Raw genomic sequence first — 16,199 nt, forward strand, 5'->3', positions numbered from 1 at the left:
CTCTCTCTCTCTCTCTCTCTCAAAAATAAATAAAAACATTAAAAAAATAAAAAAGCTGAGGATCAGAGAGTGTAAAGAACAGGCCTAGTCGTCCAGCCAGAAAGGGGGAGCAGCTGAGCCTCCGCCCAGGCCCCTGCTCTTTGATCACAATCCCATGGAACCTTCTGGCCACCCCACAGCAGAGGGAACCCACAGGGCTGACCCTGGACGGTCCCACCACCTCAGGAGCTGGAGGCCGGGAGGAAGGAAGGGGTTAAGAATCTCAGAGGCTCAGGGGCCCCAACAGCTCAGAGCCCGGAGCCTGCTCTCCCTCTCTCTCTGCCCCTCTCCTGCTCACGCTCTGTGTCTCTCTTAAAAAATAAATATACGTTTAAAAAAAGGAATCTCAGAGCGCAGGCTGCTGTCGGGGTGGGGTGGGGAGGGGGAGGGGCGAGTCCCGGCCTCCGGGGAGACTCACCCAGCACCGTAAGCTCCAGCTCCCAGGCATCCACGCCGGCGCTGTTGGAAGCCTCGCAGCGGTACAGCCCAGAGTCGGAGGTCTGGACCGCTGAGAAGTGGACGGAGCCGTCGGGGCTCCCGCTGCCCAGGGCCACCCCGTCCTTGGACCAGTTCAACCGGGGCTCCGGGCTGCCCTCGGCCACACAGTTCAGGTCCAGAATCTCTCCCGCCAGCACCTTCAGGACCCGCGGGCCCCGCTGCACCTGCGGGGGCACTGAAGGGCCCCGCGGGGGGGTGTCCAGTCCCTGGGGTCCTGGTGGGGGTCTCAGAGCCCAGACCCACGGAGAGAGCCCGCCCGCCCTTACTTCCTGACCTCGCCAGGTAGCAGAACTCACTGTAAGGGGCAGCCTGGGGCTGATTATTCCTCATCTTGTCAGGAAAGGACAGCAGGGTGCCCCATGTGGTCCCCCCCAAAAGTGAATAGGATCTGGCCCCTCATCGCAGAATCGTTCTTCGGGCGCTCAGCTCCTTTCTCCTCAGCCTCACCTCACCCACCCTCCCCACCATCCCCCTACCCCTGCTCCCTCCCTTCCCTGGGCTGAGGGAGATGGTGGTGTTCATTTCTTCCACAGTGACATCTCCTTTGTCTCATTTGGTCTTTCCTACAGGCAGCTGATACCATGCCCATTTTGCAGATGAAGAAACTGAGGGTCAGAAGGGTTATGTGACTGACCAGAGTCACCCACCCCCTCAGACTGATAGGAGCTGGAGCCTATCAACCCTGAGTCTGTCTGACTGGGAATCCAGGCGGCTTCCCTGCGTCACCCCACCCCCACCCTCCACCCCAGGGCTTCGATGTCCAGGAAGACGAGGGTATACATGCCCTGCCCGCCCCCACACCTGCTGAAAACAATAGCAGGTTTCACTGTGCCCATTCCCCTTCTGAAACTATGGGATGGCCATGACTGTGGCCCCCAGTTTGCGGAGGAGGAAACCAAGGCTCAGAGAGGCCGTGCGGCTGGCCAAGGTCACACAGCCAGTCCGCGGTAGCAGAGTCAAGACTCAAATCCGGTAAAGTGGGGCGCTAGCTGAGATCAGGGTCTCTTTTCCCATAAAAAGCAAGAGAGGAAGTATTTCAGGCTTTGCGGGCCAGACGGCCTCTCTCTCAACTTCTCAACTGGCCACCGCGGGGTGACAGAAGCCAGAGACCACACATTAATGAATCCCAGGCCCTAACGATGCTGGCTTTATGGACGCTGAAATCTGAATCTCATGTGATTTTCACACATCACAAAATGTTATTTGGGTTTTTTTCCCTCAATTGTTTAAAAATGTGGATGGGGGCACCTGGGTGGCTCAGTCAGTTAAGCGTCCGACTTCGGCTCTGGTCATGATCTCATGGTTCGTGGGTTCGAGCCCCGCGTTGGGCTCTGTGCTGACAGCTCAGAGCCTGGAGCCTGCATTGGATTCTGTGTCTCCCTCTCTCTATGACCCTCTGCTGCTCACGCTCCATCTCTCAAAAATAAATAAACTTCAAAAACAAAAACAAAAGCAGGGGTGCCTGCAGATAGGGAAAGGCACTGAGAAGGCCTGAGAAAGAGGAAGGGAAGGGCGGGACCGTGGGCGAGACCCAGGCCGCCAACCCCGGGCCCTACCTTGCACCCGGAGGATGTAGTGCTGGGAAGCAGACCCAGCAGGGTTGGTGGCCATGCATCTGTAAAGGCCGCTGTCACCGACCTGGGCCTGGGCCAGACGCAGGGAGCCCGACGGCAGGAGGCGATGCCTGCAGGAGGGAGGGGCACTGGTGAGACCCCGCCCAATCCCAGCCCCGCCAGGAAGACCTCAAGACCCAACTTGAACAGCCACTTCCCCCGGGAAGCCTGCCAGGACTGAGGCTGTGTCCACCACCCATCCACCCCTCAGTCTTCCCCGCTCTGCCCTGCCTCTACTTCCCCGACCAGGGCCACGTCCCACCCCAACTGGTCTAAGACATGGAGAGCACTGGACTGGGAACCCACGGCTTGGGTTTGGGTCCACACTCTGAACTCTTCCTACCTGGGTGAAGCAAGTCCCTTCGCCTCTTGGAGCCTCTATTTTCCTCATCTGAACAATGGGCATACCAAGACGGCCTGTGTCTGGGGCAGATGACCAGATTCCATGGGGGCTCAGGCCAGACCCTGGCACAGGGTCACCAAGTAACTCCCTCTCTTCTCCTGCACCCCCTGCCTCAGGGATGAGGCCCCGTTGCACACCCTTCCCATGGCTTCCAGGGGAGAAAGGCCGGCCCAGAGGCCCTCTAAGGCTAAGGGCCAGGTCTGGCCGCACTCTGAATCCAGCACTGCGTTGGGCCCTTGGGAGAAAGCCGTGCCGGCCCCTCGTTATCGCCCCTCTACTCTGGCCTACATTGCTAAAGCCACCTGGCCCCCATCCCAAGGGGATCTGGGACCCCCAGCCAGGCTCCTGCAGCTGGGCTGCACCCCAAGGGGCCCCAGCAGACATGATGTCACCGGCCCATATGTGCTGGCTCCATGAGGCCCCTGTCCCTATGAATTGAGGAGGACGCTGCAGCCACTGGCCCCAGCTGGCCCCAACTGCAAGCGGCCGGTGTGGGGGCGGGGGACCCAGTACACAGCTGGGTTCTAGAGTCCAACAGGTCTGGGGTCCCCATGCCCCTTTCTGCTGGGTGCTGGCTTCCTCCTCTGCTGATCGGAGGGGACAGTCCCCACATCGCCGGCAGGTGCAAGCAAAGTGCAGGGCACCTGATTCTCAAACAGGTCAGTATTGCTGGCTACTGCCTGCCTGTGCAACCTCGGGCTACTAGTTTGGGCCTGCCAGACCTCTGTCTGCCCATCTGTAAGATGGGGTAATAATCCCCCCTGCCCAGCACGCACTCCTCCGTAGCATCCAGCAGGCACGTGGAGCAAGTTCTCCGAGGATAGTTGTAAGCGACACGCTGCATGGTGGCCTTAGAGCCCAGGCCTTGGGCCGGACTGCCTGGATCCAACCCTGCTGGGCTGCGTGCTTGCTGTGTGAGGCTGGCCTGTTTACTTAACCTCTCTGTGCCTCACTGGTCTCTTTCTGGAAACTAGAGGCAATAGTAGTGCTTATCCTTCGTAGGATCATCCAAAGACCCGAACGGCCTAATGCAGAGCACAGGGCCGGGGCAGAAAGGTGCTGGACAAAGGCTGTTCCCATGGTGACGACACCACACGCATAAACAATACACAAGGCAGTTTTGCACTGTTCACAACGTTCACATGGGGGCCCCCGAGGGGCCCTGCATTCCTTTATTCAGGCTGCCTTCTAGCTTTGAGGGCTTCAGAGAGCACAGAACCCCTTGCTTGCTCGCTCTCTCTCTCTCTCTCTCTCTCTCTCTCTCCCTCAACAAGATCTTTAAAGGATAGGAACTGGGAGCTTCTGGGAAAAAAATAAGAAGGGGGCGCCTGGGTGGCTCAGTCACTTAAGCATCAGACTCTCAGTTTTGGCTCAGGTCATGATCTCACGGTTCTTGAGTGTGAGCCCCACACTGGGTTCTGCTGAAAGCTTGGAGCCTGCTTGGGATTCTCTCTCTCTCTCTCTCTCTCTCTCTCTCTCTCTCTCTCTCTCTCTCTCTCTCCTCCTTCTCCTCCCCTACTTGCACATGTGCACTCTCTGTCTCTCTCAAAATAAATAAGCTTTAAATAATAATAAAAGAAATTTCCAGAAGCAGAAAATTCCCACGGATGAAAGTAGGCATCTTGTCTTTCCAACGACCAGCCCCAGTCACTTCTCAGAAAGGGAACGCTGCTTGTTTACCACAAAGGAAAAATGGAGTGAAGGGAGAACCCATCTTACAGATGGACAAGCTGAGGCCTCGCAGGGGCCAAAGGACCCCTTCACTACCTGCCCCGTGGAGCCCGTGTCTGCCATCACTGACAGAATGGCCATACTACTGCTTTGCTTTAAAGCCCTCTGTGTGGGGCACCTGGACAGCTCAGTCGGTTGAGCATCCGACTTCGGCTCGGGTCATGATCTCATGGTTTGTGGGTTTGAGCCCCGCATCAGGCTCTGTGCTGACAGCTCAGAGCCTGGAACCTGTCTTTGGATTCTGTATCTCCCTCTCTCTCTGACCCTCCCCTGCTTCCACTGTCTCTCTCTGTCTCTCAAAAATAAATTAAAAAAAAAAAAAAAGCCCTCTGTGGCTGCCCACTGCTTGCTGGCCAAAACCCAAGCATAGCCTCCTGGCCTGTGTAGCCCTGCACGGACCAGCCCCCTTCCCCACCCCTGATGGACCACAGTTCTTCCTAGAAGGACCAGGTTCATCTCACCTCCGTCCCTTTGCACATGCCATTCTTTCTACCTGGGGCACTCCTCCACCTCCTTCTCACCCGGATTACACAGCCTCGGCCTTCCATACTTAGACATCACCTCCTCCAGGAAGGCCTCCTGCCTTGATGCCTCAAGTCCAGTAGGCGGAGCCCGGGAACCCCCACAGCTGCCTGTCCTTTCCCCTTCCTGTCGCAGCCTTCTTTTCCGCCCTGGCCTGTGACCCAGCTCTCCCTCCCCTTTCTCAAACGCTCTGCAGGTCAGGGGGCTGCAGCCCGGGGGTTGGGGGCCCGGGAGAACACTGCAGCTGCGTGCGTGTGGCCTGAGCGGCGGCAGCCTGAACAGCCAGCCGGTTCCCCGAGGCACCGAGACGAGAACCAGGAAAGTCCTGTCTATGACGCGCATTGGGCTGGAGTCTTCACCGATGGCTGCAGCCGCAAGGGTCACACAGACACACAGATGGGGGGATCGGATCTGAGAGGGGCCTCCCTGCCCTGCCGGGACCCCCGGTTCTCAGAGCTCAAGGGGGGCGCCTACCTGCACAGAGAGACCAAAGGGCGCCCGACAGAAAGTGCTCAGGGTCAGGCAGATGCCTGGGCTACACCGTCTGCCTCATTCCCGGCACGCACCGGGGCTGCGGCCTCACTCGGGTTACCTCCCCAGCCCCTTCTCGCTCTTTGTGGCTCAGGAGAGCCGCCCCTACTGCCCGGGAGGTGCCCTGCATCTGGGCACCCGGTCCTGGGGCCACTGCGGCTTTCATCACACCTGTCATCACCTGTCAACGTTGATGCTTCCAGAAGGGGAGAGCTGGGCTCCTGCCATGTCCCCAGCCCTTAACACGGGCCCTGACCCATAGCAGCTGCTCAATGAATATGTGACGGCAAATCCCAGCTGCACACACACACACACACACACACACACACACACACACACGCCCTTCCCCACTGCTGCTCAGCTGTGTCCCCTCTAGCCTGGGCTCCCTTCTGCCCTCCAGCCTCCCTTCAAGGCGGCACACACCCCAGTCCCCCCTCCCCCAAGCCCTCCCTGACAGATGCCCTGCTCTGAGTTGCCTGGAGCCCAGCTCAGCCAGCTGCTCATTCATTCATCCATTCATTCATTCATTCATCCATTCATTCATCATTCACTGACAGCGAGCCCTGGGGCTCGGGGAGGGGCGGCTGCCGCAGGGGCAGAGAAAATGCTCTCATCTTCAGGCTGTCAGGAGTGCAGGTGGCTCGTCTACACCCGGCCCCTCTGGCTGGGTCCCCTGGTGCCCATCCTGCTGCCCCCGTTTCTAGAGGGCCATGTGCCGCTCCCCCTCCCCTGACCTCACTGCACGAGCACAGAGCCTTCCAGGAGGTGACTCGGTGGCTGTCAAATGAACGCCGCTCCCCACAGTCACCCAGCTCACCGGGGGGCTGGTCCTTTCCCTGTAGACCCACCACATGCCCATGGGGCCCGTGTCTGCTGGGCCAGGGCAGGGCACCAGCCGGCCCGCGCTTCGCCCACTGATGGTCGCTCAGACCCTCCCCTCCCTGCTGGGGCCTCGCCACACCCCGGACCCGTGTAAGGAAGCCCCAAGTGGAAAAGGCAGTCTGGAGAGTTTAGGAGGAGGGACGAGCACCCCAGAGGAGAGACGGGGAGAACGAGCCAAGGGGCAGAGCCGGTTCCTCCAGCACAGATGACTGTCGTCACTGAGCACGGCCGCCTGTGCGTCCGGCACACCTGCTGTGCCTGAAACTCACTCGAAACTCCCAGCCCGCCCTGAGCACCCTCTTCCGCAGAGGACAAAACTGAGACCCAGAGAGCAGAGGCCACCCAGCGGGTCAGGGCAGAGTGCGGACTTGACTTTGGATGCTGCAACCATGCTCCCAGCCAAGGTGCTAGGTGTTCGGTTCTGAACCGTATTGCACTTGACCGGTCTCTGAAAATGGAGCTGCTGCGGCCCTGAGCTAATAAGACCCCTTGCTAGGCCGGGAACCACCACAACCTGTGAGGATCCACCAAGAACAAGGCCCTGCAGGAGGGCACTGGGGCGTGGCTGCCAAGCCCCGGGCTTGCAGTGAGGAGGCCGCTTTTCTCTGGAGCAGCAGAACCCGGCCGCACCTCTGCGCTCGCTCAGGGCTAACTGGGCCCAGAGAGGGGGGCGGGCGAGCTGAGTGCCCTGCAGCATCCTTGGGTGCCCCATGCACTCACTGTCCCCTCTCAGCCAGCTTACCCCCCTCCTTCCCCGGAGGCGTCTGGCCCCTGGCCCCCGGGAGCTGGAAAGCCGGGGCCGGGGCCAAGAGCGCTCACAGCTGTCCCGGCCTCACATGGGAACCACAAACAAACACAGTTGCCTGGAAACACCGCCTCGCCCCAGCATCCCGGGACCAGAGATCCCGGGACCGGAGCCACCAGGAGCCCTCCGGCCACCGTCGTCCCTGCCAAGCCCTTTCATTTCTCAGACGGGAAGACTGAGGCCCAGAAGGGGGAAGGGTCTTGCCTGCGTTCACCCAACGCGGTGGGGACAAGGGTGGGATGGGATCCCAGGTGTCTTGCTGCGCGATGTCACGCACAGCCGGAGCCCGGTGTCTCTCCGGGAGCCCTTTCTCTCTAATGCGGCTGCAGCACGGGCCTGGGCACACGAGACTGCGCACGGATCCTGCAGCATCAGTCCTGGGTCATGGCGCGGACAGTCTTTTCCCAAGAAGCAGGCCTCACGGGGTAAAAGGCCCCCGTTCCCACCCTCGGACTCAGCTGTTTGCTTTGGGGACGATCCCCCATGGAAATGACCCAGCAGATAAAGAGGAGCACTTGTGGGTCGAAGTTCCAACAGCCCATTTATTAGCGCTGAAAACTGGCAATGGAGCGTATGCCCCAAACAGAGGCAGAGCTTAGCAACCGTGAGAGCTGAGCGCCTGGAATGTTCTTTTGCCCTTTAAATGAAAAGCAAGTGACAAGGGCCAGGATGAATCAAGAAAATGGGTAAATGGGGGAAAAAATATCAATGATGAAGGCAGAAGAGAAGGTGCACAAAGTTTAATTCTGGCAAAGCTTCTAGAACAAATTGGAAGGGGTTGTGGACACAGGTGAGTGGTTTAGGGTTTAGTGAAACGCAAGCTCATACTGTTTTCTGTTAGGACTTACTTACAAAGGACAGAGGAGGCCAGAATGTTCTTTAGACCCTCCAAAGAGAGCAGTGGCCCGCATGAGCTTGGCCCAGAAAGCTGATGAAAATGCGTCAGCACGTTCTCCTGTCTGCGTGCATGTCCCCGTGTGTTTGTGTCTGTCTGTGCATGTGCCTGTGCACCCGCCCGTGTGTGTGCACATCTCTGCACGTGTGTGTGTGTGTGTGTGTGTGTGTGTGTTAGCACCCAGCCCCGGGAGTCAGAAGGTCAGAATCCCAGCTTTCCCCACCCCTTGTACTGTGTCCTCCTCAGCGCACTGGGCACCCGGCCGCTCACCCCAGGCCCCTCCAGGAGGGCTGGAAACGCAGGGCCGTCCTGCCCACAGGGACATGGGGGAGGCCCACAAGGCTCACCCACATCGCGGTCCTCAGCCTGACCACCCCACAGCGCTACCGGGGAACTAACCACAGCCAGGGCTGGCCAGCATCACACGGGGTCAGGGAAGACCGGCCCTGGGCACCACAGAGCTGGTGCTGGCCCTTCATCCCCGGGGACAGAGGAAGGGGCACCCCAGACGAGCTGGCGGTTCACAAGGCTCGGCAGGAAGAGGAGGTTCTGGGTCCTGGAGGCCCACGGACACCTGCGAGGCACTGAAATAAGTTCACAAGCTTCCAGAACGGCAGCTTGGGGGGCAGCAGACCCTAGGGACCCTCCCAGGAGAAGGAAGAGGGAAAAGGGGTGGGGAAGCGAGGGAGCCGACAGACAGCAAGCCCGTTCCCTGCCCAGCACCGCCACGCTCCGCTCCCTCGGCGCGTATGGCCCGGGGTTCTTTCTAAATCTCTGTTTTCTGGCTGAATGCTCGTATGACTAAGGACAGCGGTGCGTCTGCGAGGAAAGCTCAGCTCTGGGGGGCAGGCTGTGGGGGCCACAGGGAGGCCCGAAGAGCCTGCGAAGGCCATCAAAGTCGCTGAGGTCACTCCCGGTCGCCAGCAAGGACAACAACCGAAAGGTCCTCCCACAGGTGGAGGAACAGACAGAGGCGGCCTCTCCACACAAGGGAGCATCGTTCAGCCGCAAAAAGAATGAAGTGCAGATCCAATGCTGCTGCACGGACGGGCCTCCAAAACGTGCTGAGTGCGAGGAACCAGACGCCAAAGCCACACCTTCCACGATTCCATTTCTCCGAGACATCCGGAATAGAGATCCCCGAACAGAAAGCAGAGGATGGGTTGACACGGGCTGGAGGGGCAAGGGCGGGAATGGAGGCGGCTACCAGTGAGTGTGGGGTTAGGGGATGAGGTCCTGGGAGTGTCCTAAAAGTGGCTGCGTGTGGTCACACCCTCCTGAATACGCCAAAACCCGGAATGGTCCCCCATGCAAATTGCACCTCAAAAAAGCTTGCATATTTTAAAAAGTAGGTGAGAATATGGGGCGCCGGGTGACTCAGTCAGTTAAGCACCTGAATCTCGATTTTGGCTCAGGTCGTGATCTCATGGTTCGTGGGCTCAAGCCCTGCGTCCGGCCCCTCGCTGAGCGTGGAGCCTGCTTGGATTTTCCCTCTTTCTCTCTTCCCCTCCCCTGCTCGTGCTCTCTTTCTCTCAAAATAAATAAATACTTATATATATATTTTAACGAGAAATGGCGCCTTAGTGAACAGCAGCAGCCGTGACGTGGCATCTGAGGCAGTACCTTTCCAGCCCCGGATGACACACTACACCCCGCGCCACCGTCACTGAATCGCAAACAGTGAGCGTTATTTCAACATCGTCCACATCACAGGCGGAGCAAGAGGAGGCGCGGCCGCACCCGGGGTCCTCAGCACCCGGGGTCCTCAGCCAGGTGGGATGCACTCCCGGCCTCAGCCCCACCCGCACCGCAGGCAGCTTTTCATCCTCATCTGGATAAACTCCGAGAATCTCCCGGGAGAATCGTCCCGGGAACGCTGTCAGCCAGAAGGAAGTGGAAGGGACAGGGGCGCCTGGGTGGCTCCATCGGTGAAGCATCGAGCTTCAGCTCAGGTCATGATCTCATAGTTCGTGGGTTCGAGCCCCGCGTCGGGCTCTGTGCTGACCGCTCAGAACCTGGGGTCTGTCTTTGGATTCTGTGTCTCCCTCTCTTTCTGCCCCTCCCCTGCTCATGCTGTTTCTCTCTCTCTCAAAAATAAATAAAACATTTAAAACTTAAAAAAAAAAGAAAGAAGTGGAGAGGCTGGGGGAGAAGGAACAGCACAGGACTCAGATTGCACAAATGGCTCCCACGATTTATGGCTCCCGGCTGACCTATTAACACATCACAACGAGGAGGGGTGAACAATTGGGTACTGGCTCCGCCACTCAGCCAGGAGCCATAAATAATCACCCGCCGGCCGCCGCCTCCCAAGCAGAGGAACTGACACCAGGCTTTCTCGGGGGGAGATGCGGGCTCCCCCGGCCTCCCCCCACCAGTCCAACGACACGCGGCGGCAGGGACACCAACAGGGCGTGGGGCTGGGGGCGCTGCAGACCCCGGCCAGGCACGGGCCCCAGCGCCTTCAGGGGTGCGGGCTTCGCGGTTTGGAAGGGCTCGCCAGACAGATGTTCTAGACACACAGACACACGTGTGGGTGTCGGGGGGTGCGGGGAGGGGCGGTGAGACCTTCTGGGTCTGGAACTTCTCAAAGGCCTTGCCAGGACTGAGGTCACTGACCAGAGCCTCCCACGCCCTGGGCTCCAAAGTCAAGAGCCCCCGGAGTTTCGAGGCCCTTCTTGTCTGGAAACACCATCTCCCCGAGGCCTGCCTGGCGGAGGCGGGGATGGCCTCCCTCTCTGCCCGCTCCCAGCATCCCTGATGGTGGGAGAGAAGCTGAGTCAGAGAGCCCAGCCGCCAGACACCTGGTCTGAGGGGCGGACGAGGACGCGGACACAGGGGGGGACCCGTCCAGCCAGGGGGTGGCTCTTGTCTAGCCGGTGACCACGAGCGCCTCAGTCGGCTCCAATAACAAGGATGCAGCCCCAGCGGCCGGTGCTGGAGCGCGGGGCACATGACCTTCAAGGGCTCTCACCCTGGGCATCCGTGCTCTCTCAGGGGCCCCCTGCCAGGCTTCAGGGGGTCACAGACAAAAGCGCTGCCTGTGAACTTGAACACGCACCCTGCTCTGGGAGTCGCCCAGACACTGGCTGGGTCACCGGCCACCTTGAGGCCAGTTTCCTCAAACCCCAAGCTCTGCCCATTTCCAGGTCCAAGGGCACTCGATCGGTTACCTGTCGGTGGCAGGTGGCACAGGGCGCAGGTCCTTGGTCCAGGTGACCAGCGGGGGCGGGGAGCCCTGGGCCTCGCAGTCCAGGGTCACCTCATCGCCAGCCTTGGCCGTGACTCTGAGAGGCTCATCTGCATCACGTGACCCATTCACACGGATCCTGGGTTCAGCTGTTGGCAGGAGCACACGGGGGCTGTGAGCCGGGCAGGAGGCCGCTGCGTGGAGGCCAAAGGGGACCAGGACAGCCGCCCCAGGGAGCGGAGGTCCACCCTGGGAGGTGCAGAGGGTGGGTGGGCTCTGCTCTCAGGAGAAAGTGCGGGTGTGGGGCGGCCCCGGACCTCACGGCTCCCCCGTCCCCGCCTCCACCTCTCCACCGGTCCCCTCCCTCTGAATGCTCAGCTTGCTTCCATGACCCGACACGGTCACTCCTGCTCCAACATCTCCTACCTGCTAGCTTCTTCTCACCCCGCTGCCCCTTCCCCGGGGACACTCCGGCAGCTTCTGTCCTCATCTTCTCTGTCTGCTTCTCCCCCGGGGGTCACCCCAGTCATTCTTAGGATGTCAACCACCAGATGACGCACAGCGTCCCCCGGGCCTCAAACTCCGAGCAGGGGGGCGTAAAATAATCCGTGCACATCACCGCTTTCTCCCATCAAATGCAAGGCTCCTAATGACGGAGACTACCCCGTCGCCCCCTCCTCCCTATGCCCCCCTACATTTCTAGCCACTGCTCATACACTGACAGCACCAGTGCGGGTCTAAGCCATACTAATTAAGCTAGTTGGGGTGCCCGGGGGGCTCAGTGAGTTGGGTGTCTGACTTCGGCTCAGGTCATGATCTCACAGTCCGTGGGTTCAAGCCTCACGTCGGGCTCTGTGCTGACAGCTCGGAGCCTGGAGCCTGCTTCGGATTCTGTGTCTCCCTCTCTCTCAGCCCCTCTTCTACTCATGATCTATGTCTCAAAAATAAATAAACATTAAAAACAATTTTTTTTAAATAATCAAGCTAGCCGGCTGGGGACATCCAGACCATGCAGCCCTCACGCATTCCCTTACACACTCGTTTAGAGAGAAAATCTCCCCTTTAAAAAAATTTTTTTTGTGGCATAAAAGTGCTGGTTGTGAGGATATATAGAAAAACTCGGCTGCGCATCTGCTCCTCGTTCCAGCAGTTCCTGAGCGCCCAGCTCCGCGTGAGTGCGGGGAAGCAGCAGGAAAGGAGGCGGATTCTGCCCTGTCCTCACGGGGAACACTGGTACCAAACAGTTCAGCACACGAGGATCTGACCATAGTTACAAAGGGGACGTTCCCGAGAGACTACAGCAAAGCGGCTTGACTGCGTCTGAGGAGTCAGAGCAGATGTGTGACCAATGGGAGAAACCAGCCGGCCCAAGAGGGGGAAAGGGAGTTCCAAGGGAGGAACTGTTCGTTCAAAGGCCCTGAGGCAGGAAGGACCATTTAAGAAACTGAATGGAGGCCAGAGGAGTCGGAGGAAGAGTGGCGACGAGGGGGCTGCCAAGACGGGAAGGGCCGGGGCTTTTCCAAGGCTTGCGGATGTGGTGGCTTCCTACACCTGCTTACAAAGGGCTGACCTGGAGCCGCCCTCAGAGCACGCCCACGACGCCGAGGGCAGTGCGCTGGCACAGGATGGCTTTGGTCCACGTGCCCGATGGGAAGAATTTAGAGGCAGGATTGATGGGGGGAGAGGAAGATCCAGGAAAGGCCAGCGTGTCCCTGCCCCTTCCTCCATGCCTGCCCCGCCCCTCTCCCAGGACAGAGGGTGGCCGTCACTCACTGTTGACAGAAAGCCGCATCTCCTGGCTGGAGAAGCCCACAGCGTTGGTGGCCGTGCAGACGTAGGCCCCCGCGTCCTGGGCAGACGGCCGGGCGATGACCAGGGTGCCGTCTGTGCTCACGTTGAAGTGGGGACCCATGGAGGTCAGGGCGCTGGATTCCTGCAGTGGAGTCACCGGAGACAGCAGTGATGCTCACACCCCAGGGCGATTTGCATAATGCCCTTCCCATGATGCACTGGGCCCACCCTCTGGGTACCCTGAGGGTTACAGGCTCCTCCTACCTTGGTCCAGGTGATGGTGGGGGTGGGGACCCCTGAGGCCACACAGGGGAGGGAGATGGGAACCCCTTCATTGGTGACATGGTGGGTGGCCGTGGGCTGGATTCTAGGGGGCACTTTCAAAAACAAACCAATTTTTAAAACCAAAGTTCAGAGCAGCATTATTCACAATAGCCAAAAGGTGGGAAATAATCCAAATATCTATCGACTGGATGATGAAGAAACAAAATGTGGGGTACTGTATAAAATATCATTGAGCTTTAAAACAGAGTAGGGGCGCCTGGGTGGCTGTTGGTTGAACATCCAACTTCAGTTCAGGTCACAGTTGGTGGGTTTGTGCCCAGAGCCTGCTCTGGATTCTCTGTCTCTGTCTCTCTCTCTCTGCCCCTCCCTCACTCAAGCTCTCTCAAAAATAAACATTTTTTAAAAATCTTTAAAAAGGAGTAAAAGTCTGAAGCGCCGGACGGCTCAGTCGCTCGAGTGTCTGATGCTCAATTTTGGCTCAGGGCGCCAACTCAGAGTCGTGGGAGCGAGCCCCGCATCCGGCTCTGTGCTGAGTGTGGAGCCTGCTCGGGACTCTCTCTCTCACCCTCCGCTCCTGCTCACTCGCTTTCTCTGAAATAAAAAATACACCATCTAAAAAAATTAAACAAATAAATAAAAAGGAGTCAAAGTCTGATGCATACTATTAACATGGATGAAACCTGAAAACGTGAGGCTAAATGAAATTAGCCAGACACAGGACAAACCCTGTCGGATCTAGACGAGGCAAATTCAGAGACAGAAGGGAGAATGGTGGCCGCCAGGGCCTGGGCAAGAGGGAAATGGGCAGCTAGTGTGCAACGGGGCCGAACTTCACACTGTGAGGATGACAATGGTCTGCAGCCAGGAAGTCGTGACAGCCACACTGCAACTGGAGGCTTTAAAATGGTAAGTTCTGAGCGCCCGGGTGGTTTAGTTGGTTGAGCGTCTGGCTTCAGCTCAGGTCATGATCTCACAGTCCGTGGGTTCAAGCCCCACGTCAGGCTCTGTGCTGACAGCTCAGAGCCTGGAGCCTGCTTCTGATTCTGTGTCTCCCTCTGTCTCTGCTTCTCCCCTGCTCACGCTCTATCTCTTAAAAATAAATAAAACGTTAAAAATTTTTTAAAACATAAAATGGTAAGTTTTATGTATACTTTATGAGACTTAAAGAAAAAAGCTACTTCAACAAAAGCACACAAGGGGCACAGTATCTACAACCACCACGTGCACGAACTCATGCCCCGGGCAGAGGGCCACCTGTGCCTGGGCACCAGCTGTGCCCTGTCTCTGCTCCGGGGCTTCGGACCAACCACTTAATCTTTTGGTGCCTATTTCCCTCATCAGCAAAAAGGCTCATTCACCCCGACCCCCTGCCCACTCTCCAGGGATGGACAGATGAGAAATGGCGGAACACAGTATTCACAGAACACAGTGAACTGGAAAACAAGTGCCAGATCCATTCTGGGCACCGTCCAGATGTGCGGGGGGCGGAGTGAAGGGGGGAGAGAAATCGGGCGTAGACGAGCCGGGAGGGGACGCCAGAAACCACGGGCTCTCTCTGCCAGGAACACGGAGACCCGCCTGTTAGGGAGGAAAATACCCTTCTAGACCCTCCCAGGTGGCCAAGCCTGCAAGTCCATGACTACTGTTGAATGAGAGTGAAGGGAGCCAAGAGGACAAGCTTGGTCACGCCCAGCGCCATCCCCAGGGAGGAGGCCGTCCCCAGGGAGGAGGCCGTCCCCAAGGAGGGGGCCGTCCCCACGGAGGAGGCAGCCTCTGCTGATCCCGAGATCCTGCGCAGTTCCTTGCCTCTGGGAGCCTCAGGGGATCTTCGCAACGGGGAGTCTTGAACCCCGCCTCTCGAGTAGTTATGAAAATAACAAGAAGGCACGCGGAACCTCGCACAGGTCTGGCGCGCGACGCGCACCCAGGCTTTGATCACTGCTATCTGTTGGAGGTACGAGGAGGCAAGACACCATCCTAGACCCTGCCTCCTTCGGAACTTTGGTTTCCCTCTAGAAAATGGGGAACAATGCGTTCTTCCTGCTCATCCTCAGGGGGTTTTACAAAAAAAATGAAAATAAAATAGAGGATTATTAACATACTTGGTAACTGACAAGATAAAACCAAACTAAGTTTAATCATCTTGTCTTCGGTTCAAAAGAACAGTCGTGGGGCGCCCCGGGGGCTCAGTCGATCGAGCGTCTGGCTCTGACTCTGGCCATGATCTCACGGTTCGTAAGTTCGGGCGGGCCCCACATCCGGCTTTCCGCTGTCAGCGCCCGCTCGGATCCTGCCTCCTCCTCTCTCCACCCCTCCCCTGCCGGCACGTGCTCTCTCTCCCCCAAAAATAAACAAATATTAAAACAAAAAAAACAACGGTGGTGCCTGGATGGGTGGGTGAAGGGAAGAGGGACTCTCCAGCACTGCGGGTGGGAATATAACTGGGTAAAATACAGTAAAAGCCCTAAAAATGTGCCATCCATCAAAACTCAATTCTACATGAATGGGTTTGTCCTAAGGAAGGAACAGGACATTGTGGGCAAAGGTGGAAGACAAGCTGTTACCCCGGGAGTTCTCGGCGGTGAGAAGCCGGACAGGAGCGGGCAGGGGAGGGCCTCAGGGTTCCTCCAAACACGGGGCCCATCGCCTTAACCTGAGCCTTCGGACTGTGTACTCAGAACACACCAGAATCTACGGTCAAAACAAATCCCCGAGGCAGGACAGTGACACAATGTAAATATTTCTGTATGTGTGTAAATAAAGAATCTAGATACAAAAAGAATATGTATATAAAGATACATTGTATATAAAGAATGCATATATTATGTAAAAAATATTTACATACAATGTACGTAAAGCTATATATAATTTATATCACATATAACCTATTACTCAGAGAGTGTGCATACGTGTACATGTGTAAGCGCACATGTGTGTAAAGTATGAAAGATACACACCAAAATGTAACAGTATTCTGGTTCTTAGTTTCTGGTATTATGGAAGTATTGCTTTTT

The 16,199-nt window shown here is 57.7% G+C and overlaps 1 protein-coding gene across 1 annotated transcript in view; it reads right to left on the minus strand.

Moving 5' to 3' along the window:
• The window catches only part of HMCN2 (hemicentin 2), a gene marked incomplete at its 5' end in the record, with an annotated part of 136,452 nt that overhangs the window by 66,116 nt on the left and 54,137 nt on the right, over window positions 1–16,199 (minus strand). The window contains 5 exons of the mRNA XM_029921060.1: window positions 465–712; window positions 2,094–2,221; window positions 11,093–11,258; window positions 12,883–13,042; window positions 13,165–13,277. Coding sequence (XP_029776920.1) covers window positions 465–712; window positions 2,094–2,221; window positions 11,093–11,258; window positions 12,883–13,042; window positions 13,165–13,277 — 815 coding nt within the window. The remainder of the gene's footprint in view (window positions 1–464; window positions 713–2,093; window positions 2,222–11,092; window positions 11,259–12,882; window positions 13,043–13,164; window positions 13,278–16,199) is intronic.

This window comes from Suricata suricatta, chromosome 13 (assembly GCF_006229205.1).
Source record: "Suricata suricatta isolate VVHF042 chromosome 13, meerkat_22Aug2017_6uvM2_HiC, whole genome shotgun sequence".
Lineage (NCBI taxonomy): Eukaryota > Metazoa > Chordata > Mammalia > Carnivora > Herpestidae > Suricata > Suricata suricatta.